The 17,682-nt window shown below is 45.8% G+C and overlaps 1 protein-coding gene across 3 annotated transcripts; it reads right to left on the bottom strand.

Annotated features, from left to right (window-relative positions):
• Positions 1-1,242: 1,242 nt before the first annotated feature.
• LOC140460728 (uncharacterized) lies at positions 1,243-13,885 on the bottom strand. 3 transcript variants are annotated; one of them, XM_072555355.1, is made up of 4 exons: positions 13,558-13,631; positions 9,029-9,112; positions 8,101-8,255; positions 1,243-5,919 (listed from the first exon to the last, which is right to left on the bottom strand). In XM_072555355.1, exon 4 carries the CDS (start codon positions 5,576-5,578, stop codon positions 4,682-4,684), a length of 897 nt encoding a protein of 298 aa, XP_072411456.1. In that variant the 5' UTR covers positions 5,579-5,919; positions 8,101-8,255; positions 9,029-9,112; positions 13,558-13,631; the 3' UTR covers positions 1,243-4,681. The 3 variants fall into 3 exon arrangements, with proteins under 3 accessions (XP_072411456.1, XP_072411458.1, XP_072411457.1); XM_072555357.1 differs by having other exon boundaries at positions 9,034-9,112; XM_072555356.1 differs by lacking the exon at positions 9,029-9,112 and having other exon boundaries at positions 13,558-13,885.
• Positions 13,886-17,682: the final 3,797 nt, after the last annotated feature.

The raw sequence follows: 17,682 nt of genomic DNA, 5'->3' as shown, positions 1-17,682 counted from the left end.
GCCTGCTCAACCATGGCTGATAAGTTTCTCAACCCCAATCTCCCCATAACCTTTGATCCTCTTGATACTCAAGAACCTTGTTATCCCATCTTAAATATATTCAATTATCTAGCCTCCAGAGCCTTCTGGGGCAGTGAATTCCATAGATACACCACTCTCTGTCTGAAGCCCTTCTTATCTCTGTTCTAAAAGGTCTTCCCTTTTCTTGAAGGCTGAGGAGGAGGCAGAGAGGAGCGTGGTATGCACCTGTAAACTCCAGAACTTCCCCAACTTCACGAGTCAACAATAACACTTTCTGGAGCAAGAAACGAAAGTGTGACACCACAGGAAGTGAAATTAGGCCATTGAGTCTGCTCCACCATTCACTCATTCTTGAGTGTCAAGGGGCTCTAAGATTACAGGGAGAATGGGGTTAAGAAACATATCAGCCATGATTGAATGGCAGAGCAGATTCAATAGTATAAATGGCTTGTTAACCATCCCTGGGAAGGAGGAGGCAACACAATAAATTGTTTCTTGGGACAGGTAAGATAATGTTATTTAATACTGGTGTGACAAAATGATAATTAATTCTGCCTGTAGAAGGAAAGCCCTGACATAGAGGGGTTAAATGCAGGGCAGGCTGTTTCAAACAGACAGCTAACCCTCAAGGATAAGAAGGTAAACTACAGACCTGAGGTCTCCAGCAATGTGAGGTGATGTTAGAGTCTTAAAAAAAAGTCACACCACAGATTTGAAATTGAGGAACTACCACCAAAATTCAACTCCAGAATGATACAGCAGCAGCAGTACTTAGAAGAATAATACTGCATCAAACCCCTGGACACTTCCAGAGATGGGCACTGTCGGTGGAAACCCAGTTAAATTCAACCATCAACTGGGTGATAGCCAGGTTTGGGGAGGTGAAGCTGAATGAACTTGAGAGGTTTTATTTGTGGTTGTTACGTGCAATAAAGTGCAAATCATTGTTTCAGCAGTTGATTCTCTGTGCGGTTTCTGAGTCAGGAGCCAAATTAAGGTGATTCACCCACAACCACACCATGAGGCTGGGATTAATATTGACTCCATTGCATTCAAGAGAATGTCTTCAATACTGTTATAAAGCGAAGGCTGAACCCACCCCCCCACTCTCCAAGATCTCAAACCGAAACTTCCAAAGAGTGGCACATTGCCCTTTAATCTGTAAAGTCAGTGTGATAAGTGGTGTAACCTGCTGTAGTGTTAAAAGTAAATCCCTGACACTTTAAAATCATCAATCAGCAATTTATTTAACCAACTCTCACGATGAACAAATAATCGAAACTATTAACAAACTGAATAAATTCTTCTTAACTACTGAGTATTCTGGAATAAATCAAGATTCTTCTGCTATGCTGTTCCAATCAATACATGTCCCACTCAGATAACACAAAATAGAATTTAATCTCTCAGATTACAACCAGGTTATGTGTCTTCCGGAATATTCTGTGCCATCTTCTGTGGGGGATGCCTCCTCCGATTCCTGTGTCAGGAATGCCCTTCTCTATTTTTCTAAATGATGCCTTCTCTAATACACAGCTGACTGAGAGCACCAATTCTTTATGATAGGATTGGTCCTGTTGTCAAAACTTTAGGATTTAAATTTAATAAGTTTTTGGTAGCCAATGGGGCTGATTTAAATTGATTGGTGAAATTGAACACCTGTTTTCTTGTCCTGCTAACTGTACAGCCCTTTGATACAAATGTTTCAGTTCAGGTGCTTTCTGTTGTGATGATGCTGCTCCTTTTAAGAAGATTACGTTGTTGGTTTATTTTCAGGAGGGGTTGTAAAAGGCAGAGCTTATCATTCGTCTAGGATTAAGGATTTCACTAATGGTTAACAGATACTGGCTAAGGCAACAATCAGGGAAAAGGGTTTGACATTTTATTTTCTAAAACACTTCTACAATGAAAGGGCAGTTGTCCCATTCTTTTCCCCTGGTTTGGGTTTTAGCAAGCAGTCTGTCTGAAGCTGCTGCAGGAAGAGATGTTTCCTGATTCAACAGATGCTTCTGGCTGACTCTGAAGGTTCAGGGAAAATAGTACCAGCGTATTCAGCCTCTCCCTGTAGCTCAAACCTTGCAGCCCTGGCAACATCCTTCCAAACTTTTTCTGAACCCTTTCAAGTTTCACAATGTCTTAAAAAGATGTCAACTTTGCTCGACTAATGTGGGAGAATTTTCTGCATGATGCGTTCTGTCTGAAAGAACCCTCCCCTGTGCTGTGACAGAGCTGCAGTGACTTTCAAAAGCCTGACAAATGCTGTTATCAGTCAAGGATTCATTGGGAGAAGCTTCTCAATCACATCTGTAAATGGAGAAAGTGTTTTTAATAATGAGACATGAATAAAGGCTGCATTAATTTTTTGTTCTGAAGACTTACTCATACATCTCAAAACAGAGCTTATGAACTCGGTCACAAGAAGTCTACGGGAATATAAGACACCACTGCCTATTTCCTGACCAGGACCAACTTTGCACAGAAAACATGGGCATTTAAAACGAATGGCACCCCATTTATTTAAAGATCAGGTGAACTTATGAGGCACAGCATTGCCTTAGAAATGAGAGATCCTTGACACACACAGCCAAAATCATCACTGCCATTATTATCTAATCAGAATTTAGGTTGGGATGTTTTTCCACTGGAGCAGAGGAGGTTGAGAGGCAATATTTTCAAACCATGAGGGGTAGAGTTGGCTTAATGGTAGCTGTGTCTTCCCTAGGGGGAGGATTTCAAGAGCAAGGATGCGTTTTTATGGTGAGAGGAGAAAGACGGAAGAAAAGATGTTGGACAAAATATTTACAGAGTGTAGTTCGCCTGGGGAAACAGCTGCCAGTGGAAGTGGTTGAAGCAGGTACATTAACAACATTGAAAAGGCGTTTCAACAAATACATGGATAGGAAACCTTTAGAAGGATATGGGCCAAGTGCAAGAAAATGAGGTTAGTGTTGACAAACATTTTGGTCAGCATGGACCGGTTTGGGCTGAAGGGCCTGTCTCTGTGCTATCGTACTCGATGACTGGTGTTCCTGTCACTCTGACAGTGTTGAGTTTCCACATGAACCAGGAAAAAGTGAGGACTGAAAATGCTGGAGATCAGAGTTGAGAGTGTGATGCTGGAAAAGCACAGCAGGTCAGGCAGCACCCGAGGAGCAGGAGGATCGATGTTTCAGTCATAAGGACATCCAGATGAATATCTCACTAAATCATGCTGAATAAAATCTGATCTCATTTGTCAACTCTGAAGTGGAGGTGCTGGGGGTGGACAGGTCAGAAGTCACACAACACCAGGTGACAATCCCAATAGATTGATTTGAACTCATGAGCTTTCGAAGCTCTGTTCCTTCATCAGGTGAAGTGATGAAGGAGCAGCACTGATGAAGGAGCAATGCTCCCAAAGCTTGGGATTTCAAATAAACCTGTTGGACTGTAACCTGGGGTTGTGTGACTTCTGACTTCTTCAACTGTGCATTCATGTTGAAATTGATGGGATATTTTATCCAACTCGGAGTAGTTAAATCATATCGCTTGGAGGGGTTCATTTGAAATCTTCCCGGAGGTGAATTTAACAAGATTGAATTATTCAAAGTTACTCAATTCTAAACTTACATCAGGACCGGTAGTCATAGAGAGGTACAGCGCGGAAACAGATCCTTCAGTCCAACTCATCCATGCTGACCAGATATTCTAAATTAATCTAGTCCCATTTGCCAGCACTTGGCCCAAAACCCTCTAACCCTTTCTATTCATGTCCCCAACCAAATGTCTTTTAAATTCTGTAATTCTAACCAGCCTCCTCCACTTCCTCTGGCAGCTTATTCCATACACGCACCACACTCTGCATGAAAAGTTTTCCCTTTAGGTCCCTTTTAAATCTTTCCCCTCTCACTCTAAACCTATGCCCTCTTGTTCTAACAACATCCTGATAAATCATTTCTGATGGAGATGTCAACGTTTCGGGTAGAACCCTTCTTCAGTCCTGAGGGATAATATCTGAAATGCTGACTCCTGTTGTGCCCAGCCTCCTGTTTGTCTATTTTAGATTCCAGCATCTGCAGTTTTTTATTTTGTCTCTAACAAATGGTGGAGCAGATTCGATGGGTCAAAATAGCCTAACTTCTGCTCCAATGGTCTTGTGGTCTTAGGATTGTGCGGGTCCTGGGCTCAATGAGCAGCAGCGCCCACTGGAAGCAATGTTCACAGAATCATAGAATCCCTGCAGTGTGGAAACGGGCCCTTCTGCCCAACAAGCTCAGAGCGACCCTTTGAAGAGTAACTCACCCAGACACATTCTCCTATCCTATCACTCTGCACTTACCCCTTACTAATGCACCACACCTACACACTCCTGAACACTATGGGACTATTTAGCTTGGCCAATTCGCCCAAATATGCGCATGTTTGGACTTTGGGAAGACACTGCAGCACGCGGAGGAAACGCACACAGACACTGGTGGCCGGGGCGGGTGGGGCAGGGGAGGAATACGTGCAAACTCCACACAGACAGTCACCCTGAGGATGAAATCTGCGTCCCTGGTGTTATGAGGCAGCAGTGCTAACCAATGAGCCACCACCACTCCCAACCCCGCACCCCCCAGTAGAAAACAAAAAAAGCCTATCAGCTCTCCCACTGCACCCACTGTCAGAAAGGGCAGGAGGTTCAGTCCTGGGGATGACCCTCAGCAGTGTTACCGGCAGAATCGGATTGTTGGGAGCACTGGTGCCTCCGCTGGTGCTTGTTCAAGCTGCAGGACATTGTGAACTTCTGCCCACATACAGGGCAGGCAAACGGCCTCTCCCCAGTGTGGACCCGCTGGTGCGTCAGTAGAGTGGAGGAGACAGCAAAGCCCTTCCCGCACTCGAGGCAGGTGAACGGCCTCTCCCCAGTGTGGACCCACCGGTGTGTCAGCAGGTGGGAGGCCTGGGTAAAGCCCTTCCCGCACTCAGAGCAGCTGAAGGGCCTTTCCCCAGTGTGGACCCGCCGGTGCTTCAGCAGGTCGGAAGAGCGTGTAAAGCACTTCCCGCAGACAGAGCAGGTGAATGGCCTGTCGCCAGTGTGGACCCGCCGGTGGGCCAGCAGGTCAGAGGAATCGCTGAAGGCCTTCCCACATTTGGGGCAGGGGAAGGGCTTCTCACCGGTGTGGACCCGCCGGTGAATCACGAGGTGGGAGGAGCGAGTGAACACCTTCCCACAATCGGGGCAACGGAAGGGCCTCTCCCCTGTGTGCACCCGCTGGTGCCTCATCAGGGCAGAGGAATCGCTGAAGGCCTTCCCGCACTTGAGGCAGCTGAAGGGCCTCTCCCCTGTGTGAACCCGCAAGTGCCTCAGCCGGGCGGAGGAATCGCTGAAGCTCTTCCTGCACTCAGGGCAGCTGAAGGGCCTCTCCCCTGTGTGCACCCGTCGGTGCCTCAGAAGGGCAGAGGAATCACTGAACGCCTTCCCGCACTCAGGACAGGAGAATGGCTTCTCCCTGGTGTGACTGCGCCGATGTGTCTCCAGGGCAGACGGGACACGGAAGCCTTTCCCGCAGTCGCCACACTTCCATGGTTTCTCCATGGCCGAAGCTACAGTTGCATACAAACGCGTGTATGTCCCCTCCCTGCCTTGAATTCCTCTATCCAGCCAGATAACTGATTCAGGCTCCACACTCAGTGCGTTGCTGCAACAGTAGGGTCTCTCTTCCAGTCCCACTGATGCTGAAAACGTACTGAAACAGGAACCAATTGGATCATAGTTGAAAATTGTTGCAGTCCCGATGGATTGAGTGGCTCACAAATGCTGGAGAATCAGAGTCAAAAACTATGGGTCAGGCAGCATCTGAGGAGTAGGAGAGTCAATGGTTCAGGCATAAGCCCTTCATGTGTTGATTTTGAAACTTCATCTTCAGATCAAATACTCTGAAAAGAGATTACAAAAGTCATCACTGTCAGTCCAGGGTAGAAATTCAGAACTAGCAATTCTACTTTCGCAGAACATTCTTTTCTTTTGTTATTCCACAAAACTGAAAGCACCATCCCACTCTCTCTCTCTCTCTCTCTCTGTTCTCACTCCATTCTAATTCTCCTGAAAGTGCTGATTCAGGATCTGACAGGGACAGAAGAGCAAAACAGTCACAACTGACATCTCTCTGAATTTTGGATACCTCCACCTGAAACTTAATATCTTCCACGACATTGGGATACTGTTGAGAGTGAGTATGTCTGATTTTGGGAAGCAAAAATATAGTGTGTACATTCAGGATGAACTGCAATTCAGCTTCTTGACAAACAACCAAACGCAAAATGGTTAACGTGCCCCCACGGGGGTGGGGGAGTTTTGGAATGAGACATCAAGGCAATGATACGAGAGAGAAACTGAACAGACTGAAGTGGCAAACCAGAGTCATCTAGATATATAGCACAGACAAAGGCCCTTTGGTCCAACTAGTCTATGCTGACCAGATATCCTCACCGAATCTAGGTCTCATTTGCCAGCGTTTGGCCCATATCCTTCTAAACCCTTCCTATTCATATACACATCCAGATGCCTTTAAATATGTTAGGATTATGCCAGCATCCACTACTTCCTCTGGCAGCTCTTTCCTTACATGCACCATCTTCTGCATGAATTGCCCTTTAGGCCCCTTTTAAATCTCTTCCCCCCCCCCCCCCCCCAAACCTATTATTCTTTAGTTCTGGATTTCCAGAGAAGTGACCTTGTTTATTTACCCTATCCATGCCTCTCTTGATTTTATAAACAATGGAAGGATCAACGGCTCAGGGCGGGGATGGGGTGGGGGGGGGTGGGGGGGGAGGGGGAGGAAGCCGAATGTGCTGGAGCCAATGCGGAAGAAGAGGACACAAAACCTTGAAGCTGCAATGAGGAACACTGCATGTACTGTACTTGTACCTGTTGCATTTATTTGTGGGAATCAAATGCATTTTAAAAATAAAAACAAACAAGATATCTACATCTCCCCTTTCCCAATCTGCCAATGCTGTTCTGGACACAGAGTGAGAGAATTGGGAGCAGGAGTTGGCCATTTGGTCTTTTGAGCCTGCACCAGCATTGAACAGATCTTAACTGGATATGAATATACCTACAGCCAGGTGGATAGACTGGGATTTCTTTCAGTGGAGCAGAGGAGATTGAGAGGTGAGGTTATAGAGGATTATAAAATCATGAGGGGTACAGATGAGGTGAACGGCAGGTCTCCTTTTACTAGGGTGGGGCTTTCAAGATAAGGGAGCAAATTTTGAAGGTGAGAGGAGAAAGATTTAAAAAAAAAGACATGAAGAGCTCCATTTTTTTCACACAGAGAGTGGTTTGTGCGTGGAATGGGTGTCCAGAGGAAATGGTGGATGCAGGTACAGTTACAATGTTTAATAGACATTTGGATAAGCACATGAATAGGAAAAGTTCAGAGGGATATGGGCCAATCACTGGCAAATGGGACTAGTTGGGTTTGAAAACATAGTCAGCATAGACTAGTTGGACTGAAGGGTCTATTTCTGTGCTGTATGACCCTGTAGGTGTTCTGTACTGGTCTTAAAACCATTTTCTTGGAAATCCAAGATGGCGGTGGTTTGAGTGGTCTGCCACCCCCTCCCCCCCACCTCATTAACCATCTGTAAGAGAAAAAAAATTGCTAATAGAAATTTACTGAACATCTGGAGTTGCTATAATTGTGGTTTGACAGCTTTAAGACCATAAGGAAAGCAAATGAAGGAAAGGAGCCGACAGGGGTGCAGCAGGCAGGGCATTCTCCTACTGCATCAGGGGTGCCTGGAGCCAATGCTCAAACTCCCAGGGCCGTCCCTTTGGATTTAATGGGGCAGCAGCAGTTACTCTCGGAGATGGCAAACTCTGAGATAAGATTGAAGCAGCAGGTGAACCACTACCTGCCACGCTGGAAAAGCATAAACAGAAAATTCAAATGTTGGACCGAAGAGAATAGGCAGCGGAGGAGAGGACCGTGGCATCGGAGACCGTGGCAGAGGTCTCAGGAGGAAGGATCCAAACGCTGGAAGACCAGGTTCGGGTCCTTCAGGAGCAAGTGGACGACGACCTGGAAAACAAAAGTAGAAGAAAAATCTTACAGCTCGTGGGTCTTCCGGAATGCAAGGAAGGTGAAGACCTCGTTGGATTCCTGGGGCTGGAGTCGGAGTCGGGTCTGTTGAGTGTGGGGCGGGCCCACTTGATCGAAATGCGGTCAGGGCCGGACCCGCGCCCCCCCACGGTCCGAGTGCAACTCCTGCATTATAAAGAAAAACAGTTAGTGATTGAAACAGCAAGAAGACTGGTAAGAGATCCAGAGGCCTTAATGCACAAAGGCTCAAGAATAATGTGTTTTCAGGACTTCTCGGGAGCCTGGATTAAGAACAGAAGAGCATTTGATGAAGTTAAGAGAAAATTAAGGGATCTGAACATTCAATATTCCTTGAGGTACCTGGCCGTGTTGCATTTCTCTCATGGAGGGACGGTATATAATTTTGATTCAACAGAAAAGGCGAAGGGTTTTGTGAATTCACTGAATTAAAGGACTCAGGTCGGGGTGAAGGCGGGACATCATTACAGACAATGCTACTTTTTGCCCCTTTTTGTTGTGGTTATCGGCTTTATATGTACTGCCTTCATGTAAAACTGGAATTATTTAGTAAAACGGTCGGTTAGGTATTGTCTGAGGCCTTTTTTTCACTGCTGTCCTTTTGTTTTTGGATTGGGGTGGCGATATCTGTGGTTAAGATGTATGGAGAAGGGGTGTGGGGAGATGGGCAACCATTGTTAACTCTCAGAATGTAAATAATATATTTTGTTCAATCTGTGAATTGCCTGGCGCTTGGGGCACAGCCTCAGCGGGAAGGAGCCGGTATGGTGGCAAGGGTGGGGTGGGGGGGGAGTTCTCTACATAATTGGGGTTATTTGAGTGTTTGCTTAAGTTATATGTGGTTGTTAGATTTTTATTTATAATAGTTTTTAATAGGAGTAGTTTTTAGACTTTATCCAGTTAATGTCTTTGTCACTCACCACACCTCAGATAAGCTTCCTCCTCTTGGATAACCACAGGCTGCCCTGGATGACCATGGCTACTGATTCATTCAGGTGGTGCACCTGGAATGTAAAAGGGAGCCATTCCCCCATTAAAAAGATGCTGTTAAGCCCTAGAAAGGAAAGGGTGGACATCACCCTGCTGCAAGAGACACATTTAAATGATAAGGAACATCTAAAACTGCAGTGGGGGCGGGGGGGGGGGGGTTATTATAGGGTATTCTTCTCCTCCTTTAGCTCCAAGTGTAGAGGAGTGGCTATACTGGTAAGAATGAACCTCCCTGTCCAGGTAATTGAGCAAATTAAGGATGAACATGGATGGTCCATCATTCTTACAGCTCTAACACATGGAGAAGAGTATGGCGTCCTGAATGTATATCGTTCCCCGGTGCACCCTCTTAAATTTCTAATTGATGCTGTTGCTAAATTAATAAGTCTAGGGTGCGCCGCATGGTCATTGGAGAAGATTTTAATCGCCTAATAGATCCCGAGGTAGACAGGGTGCCAAGGGGCCAGGCAGATACACCGACACAACCTAAGCAGTTGGTGGACATGTGCGAGGAGTTGGGATCTCCACCCTAATGTGGAGGCATCTCCACCCTAATGGAAGAGACATAACTTTCTCTTCCAACCCACACAAGTGCCACATGGGAACTGACACTTTTTAATGCCATTGGATTGCTTGAACAGAACATTGGCTTGTGAAATTGGCAATATAGGTGTCTCGGACCATGTGCCCGTGTATTTAGATGGTAAAGTCAAGGGTGGTGGAATGGATGCACAGCACTGGTGCATGGACCCATTCCTGTTAAGGCGTAGCAAATCCGTTGAGTCCAGCAGAAGAGAGTTCAAGGCCTTCTGGGATATCAACCCAGGTATGGCCAGTAATCCAGCAATACTGTGGGAGGCCACTAAGGCATATTTATGAGGCCTGATTATTTCGTATTCAACAAATGGAAGGAGACAGAGGGAGGAGCAAAATCAGATGCTGGAGACCCGGCTGCAGATAGCTGAGAAAGCATATTATAATAGGCCTTCCCTGGTCAAACTGCAGCTCTCCGGACTGCTCTCGACTCATTGCACACACAGGTGGCAAAAAAAGGGTCTCCTTTTCTGAACAAAGATTGTTTGAATCTGGAGATAAGCCAAGTCGATATCTGGCTAGAAAGAAAAATGCTTCCCAATCTTTTATGTCTGTTAGAGAGAAGGCTGGCACAGTGAGTTGAAGAAGATCAATGTTAGATTTATGGAATACTTTGCACAGTAATATCGGTGAGAGGGAGACGAACACGGTGCAGCGAGGATGCAGCCCTTTTTTGAGGACCTGCACCTCCCCAGTATAAAGGCAGAATAGGTTTCCCTGTTGAATGGGCCTATTACGATACAGGAGGTGCAGGAAGCAATAAAGCATCCCACTGGGGTCAGATAGATTCCCAAGTGAATTCTATAAGGAATTCATAAATGTGTTCGTGGAGCCGCCTCTGGGGATGTATTGCTATTCATATACACAGGATTGTCTTCTGCACTCTCTTAGGGAGGCTAATATCTCCCTCATTTTAAAGGAGGGGAAAGAGCCTGAAGAATGTGCTTCACACAGACCCTGTTGAATGTAAATTTTAAAATTGTTTCCAAGATACTGGCCCTGAGGTTGGAAAATGTGTTGCGCTAAATTATGAAAGATGAATAGACGGGTTTTGTCAAGGGCTGTAGCTCCTCCAACAATATCAGGAGGGTACTGACCATAGTGCAGGTATGCCAGCAAAGATTGATCCCGGGTTCGGTGTCTCCCTAGACGCAGAAAAGGCGTTTGACCAGATAGAATGGCCGTACCTATTTGGGATCCTACAGCGTTTTGGTTTGGGGGCGTCCTTTGGTCGATGGGTGGTGGAGTTGCATAATGATCCTAAGGCAAACATCATCACAAACTGCACTAAGTCAGATAACTTTAATACTGGGAGAGGTAGTCGACAGGGGTGTCCTCTTTCACCATTGCTATTTACCTTGGCAATTGAGCCATTTACTGAGGCTATCAGGAGGGATCCTGAAATAGTGGGGCCAGGGGTGTGAATGGGCGGGAATAAGATCACCCTATAAGGTGATGACATCCACTTCTCCTTGGCCAATCCGGAGGAGTCCGTTCCTCGATTGATTCAAACAATTAATGTATCTGGAGTTTTTCGGGCTGCAGGATCAACTTTACAAAATCGGAAGCCGTGCCAGTGGGGGGTATTAATGGAGGTGCCTATTCTGAAGGATGGAATGCAGTTCCTGTTTAGACGGTCGTCAAAAGGGTTTTTTGTATTTGGGAGCTTTTATTACCCCTGCCTTCCACCAGCTGTATAAAGCTAACTGTGTACAATTACTGGAGAGAATAAAACGGTAGGGGGTGGGGGGGTGGGGGGGAGGTCGGTGGTGGTAGTGGACCTTCTAGACTTGGAGATATCAAATAAGTGCTTTGTTAGCATATGTGGGTGACTGGGCACGGGGGGATTCAGGGTCGATTTGGCTTGACATTGAAGCTTTGCAGTCCCCTAGTTAATCTATTATTCATAGATAAGATGAAATCCATGACCGAGCAGTGTAAGAGTCCAATCATTTTAAATACAGTGAAAGCCTGGAAGATAATGAGGCAAGACAAGGGCAATTGGCTGAAGACCTCGCCATTTACCCCATTGGCTGGAGCCCAAGGATTTCAATCTGGGGCAATGAATCTGGGGCTGTAAGTCATGGGAGAATAAGGGAATCTCCTGTCTGGGAAACTTATTTGAGGCGGAGATCTTGATGTTATTTAGCCAGCTAAGTCAGAAGTATGGATTGTCTAATAGGAACGTTTTCCGGTACTTTCAGGTAAGGGATTATATACAGAGGAAGACCACGCTCCTGGCTCAGCTTTACAGGCCACATGTGGAGAAAAGAGTGCTCTGGTGTACGGGTGCTCTTTCAGTTAATATTTTGCATCATTTACAGAAGGGACGTGCCTTAGGGATGTGGACGGACTCTGGAATCGACCTTAGGACATGGAATCGGGAGCTAGGAGAGGATATTTCATTGGAAGTATGGAAAGATATATGGAAAAATGTAAGGAAAATTTCAATATGTAACAAAGCAGAGGTCATGCAATTGAAGATTTTACACAGGGCTCATTTGGCGCCAGAGAGGCTAGCTAAGTTTAAGAGAGGAGCGTCACCAGGGTGTCCCAAATGTAAAATTAGTACAGGCACTCTCCCACACTGTTGTAAGATCCAGAGATACTGGAGTGCATGGTAAGAACATCCTGAGGATTGAAGTTCTTTTGGGCTTGCCAAATTTGCTCTCTCTGGGGGAACACGGGAAGAGACTGTAACATTCTTACCCACTGTGCGAGGAAGCACATTTTAATGAATTGGCCATTGGAAAAGCCCCCAGGTCTTATAGGGTGGCATATGCTGGTGATGGAGCATCTCCCCCAAGACTACCTCACAAATATGGTGCACCACAAAACAGAACAATTTTACAAGACTTGGTGGCCCTTTCTCAATTATATTGATGCAGACTTATCAGCAATATTAATTAGGGGTGTGGTACAGCCATGGGAATCAGTCTGGGCACCCGTGGGGTCCTGGGAGGGGGAGATTGGGGGAAAAGAATATTGGGAGAATGACTGGTGCTCCCAGGATTGGGAGCCTCAGTGGAGGTGTGGTGAGTGAAATAGAATAAAGTAATGTGATATAATCTACTTTAAGTTAATGTGCATTCAGTTTAATTTAATTTTTATTTAATTTGATTATAGTTTAGCTTAAGCTCAGCAGATATGGTTGTTCTGGTAGGGTAGTAGGTAGTTCATTATTAATAGCATTGTGATATGACATTGTTGTATTGCCTCTATCTTTCTGGACTTTGGTTTAGTTCTTTTCTGTGTCTAGATGTTTTGTAAAGGATTTGAAAAAGTTTCCAATAAAATATTTAATAAAAAAATTCTTGCCTTCCCCCATAACTATATTTGACATTTAAAAGTCAGATGAACTCAGCTTTGAATATATTCAATGACCCCTAACTGCAGGGAGACATTTCTGAACTCAATTTCTCTTGCTAACATACCATTTGCCTTGGTCATTGCTTGCTGCACCTCTGTGACAACTGGCATTGACTGGAGTAGAAAGCCCGAGTAGAAGGCAGCTGAGGCACCTTTGTACATCCACACATCATTCCTGATGAAGTGCTTGTGCCCAAAATGTTGACTCTCCTGCACCTCGGATGGTGCCTGACCTGCTGTGCTTTGCCAGGACCACTCTTTTCAACTCTGATCCCCAGCATCTGCAGTCCTCACTTGCTCCACATCCCAATATATCACCATTTAAACAATGCATCTCCTTTCTGCTTTTATTTCACAGGAAAGGCTACAACTGCACACAGTGTTACTGCATTTGCCACGTGTTTGCTAATTAAGACACAGACCTGAACCAACTTTGCTGAAAGTCGAGTTGAACACGAGAATGAAAAAGGGGGTGAGAAAAATGTGTTGTACTCACAGATGTTGGATAGAGGAAAGAAGTTGCAGCTGGGGTAAGGCTCAATCTTCATTCAGAGAGAGAGGAGCAGCAACGACACCAACACAAACTCATGATCCAACTTCCGCATTCAGACAATGGGGGCAGGCTCCTTCCGGTCCTCCAGCACATTCCATTGGCCAATCAAAACAATATCGTGCGTCGTTCCGCTGACAGAGAAGAGCATGCGCAGTATTCTGCTGACACCGAGAAGCATGCGCAGTGCTTGCTGACACCGAGAAGCATGCGCAGTATGCCAAATGGAGTTGCCGGTGTAACTGCTAAATTTTCAGTGTCCAAATGCCAGTCAGAAAAAAGAAACGCTAGAGCCACAATTTGTTTTGTTTCCCTGGGGCTCAACACTTCATTCCTTTTTCATTTTGTCTGGCTGCTCAACATTTGTATGTCTTTTCCCCAGAGTAGAGGAAGTCCAAAACTAGAGGGGCATAGGTATAAGGTGAGAGGGGAAAGGTTCAAAAGGGACCGAAGAGCGTGGTATAGGTATGGAATGAGCTACCAGAGGCAGTGGTCAAGGCTGGTACAATTCCAACATTTAAAAGGCATTTGGATGGGTATATGAATAGGAAGAGTTGAGGGGTATATGGGCCAAATGGTGGCAAATGGATCACTAGATTAATTTAGGATATATGGTCGGCGTGGACCGAAAGGTTTGTTCCCGTGCTGTGCAACTCTATGGCTCTATTTCTACACAATTTAAACCAATTTCATAAGACTAGGATTCGGCCCTTGCACCCTTCCAGCCTGTCCTCAACTGTGGCCTAACGACACAGATTTTTATGGAAATTTCAGAAAGATGGCTGCAGCTTTTTTTTTCAACAATTGAATATGCTTTCAGACTTTACCGATTTTCAGAGTATCTCGTTTTAGCTATTCTCAATGTCAAAGATCAGCTATTTCTCGAATCAACCCCTCCTGTCTCCCAGGTAGAGTCATTGCCATCCATTCTCTCTCTATGCTTAGAGGTCTCGAGGCAGGAGAAAGGATGGGGTTGGGGGTGTGGGGTCAGAGATTGGACAGGAGGAAGAGGCTTGGAGGGAAAGACAAAAAGAAAATGGACACGGGGACAGACCATCGGGGATAGAGAAAGCCTGGATGTGCACAGGTTGGTGGGTAGAGGGTTTGGCAGAGAGAGAGAATGGGGGGGGGGGGGTGCAGAATGTGAAGCGAGAGGAATTGGGGGTTGCAGAGTGTGGGGAGAGTGTGGGGGGAGAAAGAGCAAAAATGAATGGCAGGAGAGGGTGGGGGAAGAGAGTGGGGGGAGAGAGAGAATGAGTGTGGGGAGAGGGACTGGATACAGGAAGGCAGAGTGTGGGGAGAAAGAGAAGGGGAATGAATGGGGGAGAGAGGGTAGATGAGAGACTGGACGGGGGCAGAGGGTATGGAGATAGAATGGAGGGGGTTGCAGAGAGTGGGGTAAGAAACAAGAGGGTTCAGAGGGTGGGCTGTGTGTGTGAGAGAGAGAAGAGACGGGAAGCTAGGGATAGTGAGAGAGAATGGACGGGGGGGCTCTTGGTGGCGATGGGTAAATGGACAGGGGACGCTGAGGGGATGATTGGGTCTTGATTCAATGGGGAGGTGGTGAATGCATACCACCCACTCCCACCATCTCCCCCACTCCCAGGATCCACTTCTCTGTACATGTGCAGTGCAGATTTTTGTAAATGACACTACAGAGAGTCTGGAACACTGTGTGAGCGCAGTCACCCTCATGTCCTGGCATCAGCAAACCACTGCCTTTCTCTTTTAAAAACTAAATAAAGACATGGGCGACATACTGGGGATGGAAGAAGTGGCTGAGAAACTGAACTGAGAGTCAGCGCTTTCAAGAGAGGGGAGCAAGGCAAAAACAGGAGGACAGAAGGATGAATTCGGTTTGGAATCTATCGAAAGGTGGAGGAATTGGGAGACAGATTTTGGGAAGAACATAGAGAAGGATGTTCCGTACAAACCAGAATTCTCTCATCTTATTTTCTGCCCTGCACTGACAGCAGTGATCTGATCTCTCAAGGTATTAGCAGAGAAAGAGATTTGCTGTTCAGGCATGCACAAAGAATTTACTCAGGGCCTGAATATCAGCAGCATTTGAATCCAGGAGGGGAAATGTTTGTCTGCAGGAAATTATTCCAAACTTCACATGCATCGAGAAGCCCCGCGATTACACGCAGCCTGCGTGGGAGTGCCCCAGGGTTCTGACTGTGGAGAGAACTTTAACTCTTTGGCGAAATGTGGACTGGGTATTCTCACTGTAGATGAGCCCTTCATTGGATCGTTGAGGCTGCCAAGACACACTGACCCCTACACCGTGGAAACTCTGTGGAAGCAAATTCAATCTCTCAAATGGACTGAAGTGTCACCAAGGGCCTGTTTCCACATGCTCTATGTAGGGGCTCTATGATTCCCCCAACATGTCTGCAGCCTGGCTTCCAACTCCATCTCTCTGAGCCGAAGGTCCTCCAGCATGTGTTTTCCCTAGTTTCCAGCACCCAGAACCTCCCACCTCCTGCAAATCGAAAGATAAGTCCCACTCTGCCCTCTCTAGTGTGTGTTGTGGAACTGCTTAACCAATTTTAGTGGACCAGCAGAGGCTGATAGCCAAGTTTGGAACCCATAAGGATGGCCTCAACCAGGACCTTGGGTTCATGTCACATGACAGGTAACCCCACTTCACTGTCACTCTCTCTCACACACACAAAGCACATACACTCACATTCACACAGACCCCTCTCTCAGACACACACATATACCCCCCACACTCACACCCTCTCACAGGCTGATACTCTATCACACACACACACTTTATCAAGCATGCACACACTCTCACCCTCTCATGCACGCACACTTACATATCAGGCTTTGGGGTGACTTTGTATTTGCAGAATTACATTTGCAGATATATTATATTTTGCTCAAAAAGCACACAATCTACAGGCAGTCAATCCATGTGAGATTTTATAAATTTCTACTTTGGAAATAGAACCAGTCTAATTCAAGTTTGATATACAGACCTTAAGTTGTCTCGAGAATGTGTTTTCAAGGAAGTTCTGGGATTTACATATTAATGAACCAAAACCTGCAACCCATTCTAAAAGAGAAAAGACTTCACAACAATCTAGGTTTGTTCAATATATCATTTCTGTTGCATGAAACTGCAACCTTTTGCTATAAATTCTCTTATGATCCTGCTCTACACCACCTGATGATGGAGCAGTGTTCCGAAAGTTAGTGCTTCCAAATAAACATGTTGGACTATAACCTGGTGTTGTGTGATTTTTAACTTTGTTTCTTGTGAATACATCCCACACCTCCCAGTGCTGCCAGTAAACCTTACAATGTCAATGAAACGATGCGGAACCTGCACTCTGGAAAAATTTACAATATCTAACAATACTAGCTACTCATCCACTGCTCATTCTGATACATGACATTGGAAACTTAGTGCAGGAGTTTGAAAGAAATGAGCAGCTTTAAAACAAAAACCTGTTGGATCTCACAGCTTTCAATGAGAGTCTGAGACCGGGGTTAAGTTCTGTTTAACCCAACTTTGTCACCCAACTTTGTTTCAGCTTCAGATCTGCCCAGCAAAAAAGTGTATGAAAAGTCGCGTTTTTTTGAAAAAAAAGCAGCTCAAAGTTCACACACTCCTCCCAACTCCACTTCATTTACTGTTGGTCAACACCGAGTTGTCCCTTTATAATTGGATCCTTGATCCAGTCTTAAGCCGAAGGACGTATTGCCTCACTCAGCAATTTCAATCCAACTAAATTACTGCCACTCAATTGCCGTGTGTGTATGTGTGTGTGGGGGGGCGGGGGGGGAAGGGCAGTTAAGAGTCAACCACACAGCTGTGGGTCTGTAGTCACGTGTAGATCAGACCGGGTAAAGGATGCAGCTGGGATGACTGAGTGAATCCTTTCCCACAAGGGCAGTTTCCTTCCCTAAAAAGGGCATGAGTGAATCAGATGAGAGATTTTCCCCCTGAAAATGGTTTCATCATGAGATTCTAAACTCCAGATTTCTGACCGAATTCCAATTCTGCAACCTGGCACAGCAGGATTTGAATCTGGCAGTTCCCAGAACTGGGTTGAT

This window comes from Chiloscyllium punctatum, chromosome 36 (genome assembly GCF_047496795.1).
Source record: "Chiloscyllium punctatum isolate Juve2018m chromosome 36, sChiPun1.3, whole genome shotgun sequence".
NCBI lineage: Eukaryota > Metazoa > Chordata > Chondrichthyes > Orectolobiformes > Hemiscylliidae > Chiloscyllium > Chiloscyllium punctatum.
Note: the sequence above shows the minus strand (reverse complement) of the source record. Positions and strands in the feature narration are given on the sequence as shown.

Bases quoted from the DNA above. Each gene is read 5' to 3' on its own strand.
- LOC140460728 (XM_072555356.1), bottom strand. From the start codon at position 5,578: ATGGAGAAACCATGGAAGTGTGGCGACTGCGGGAAAGGCTTCCGTGTC.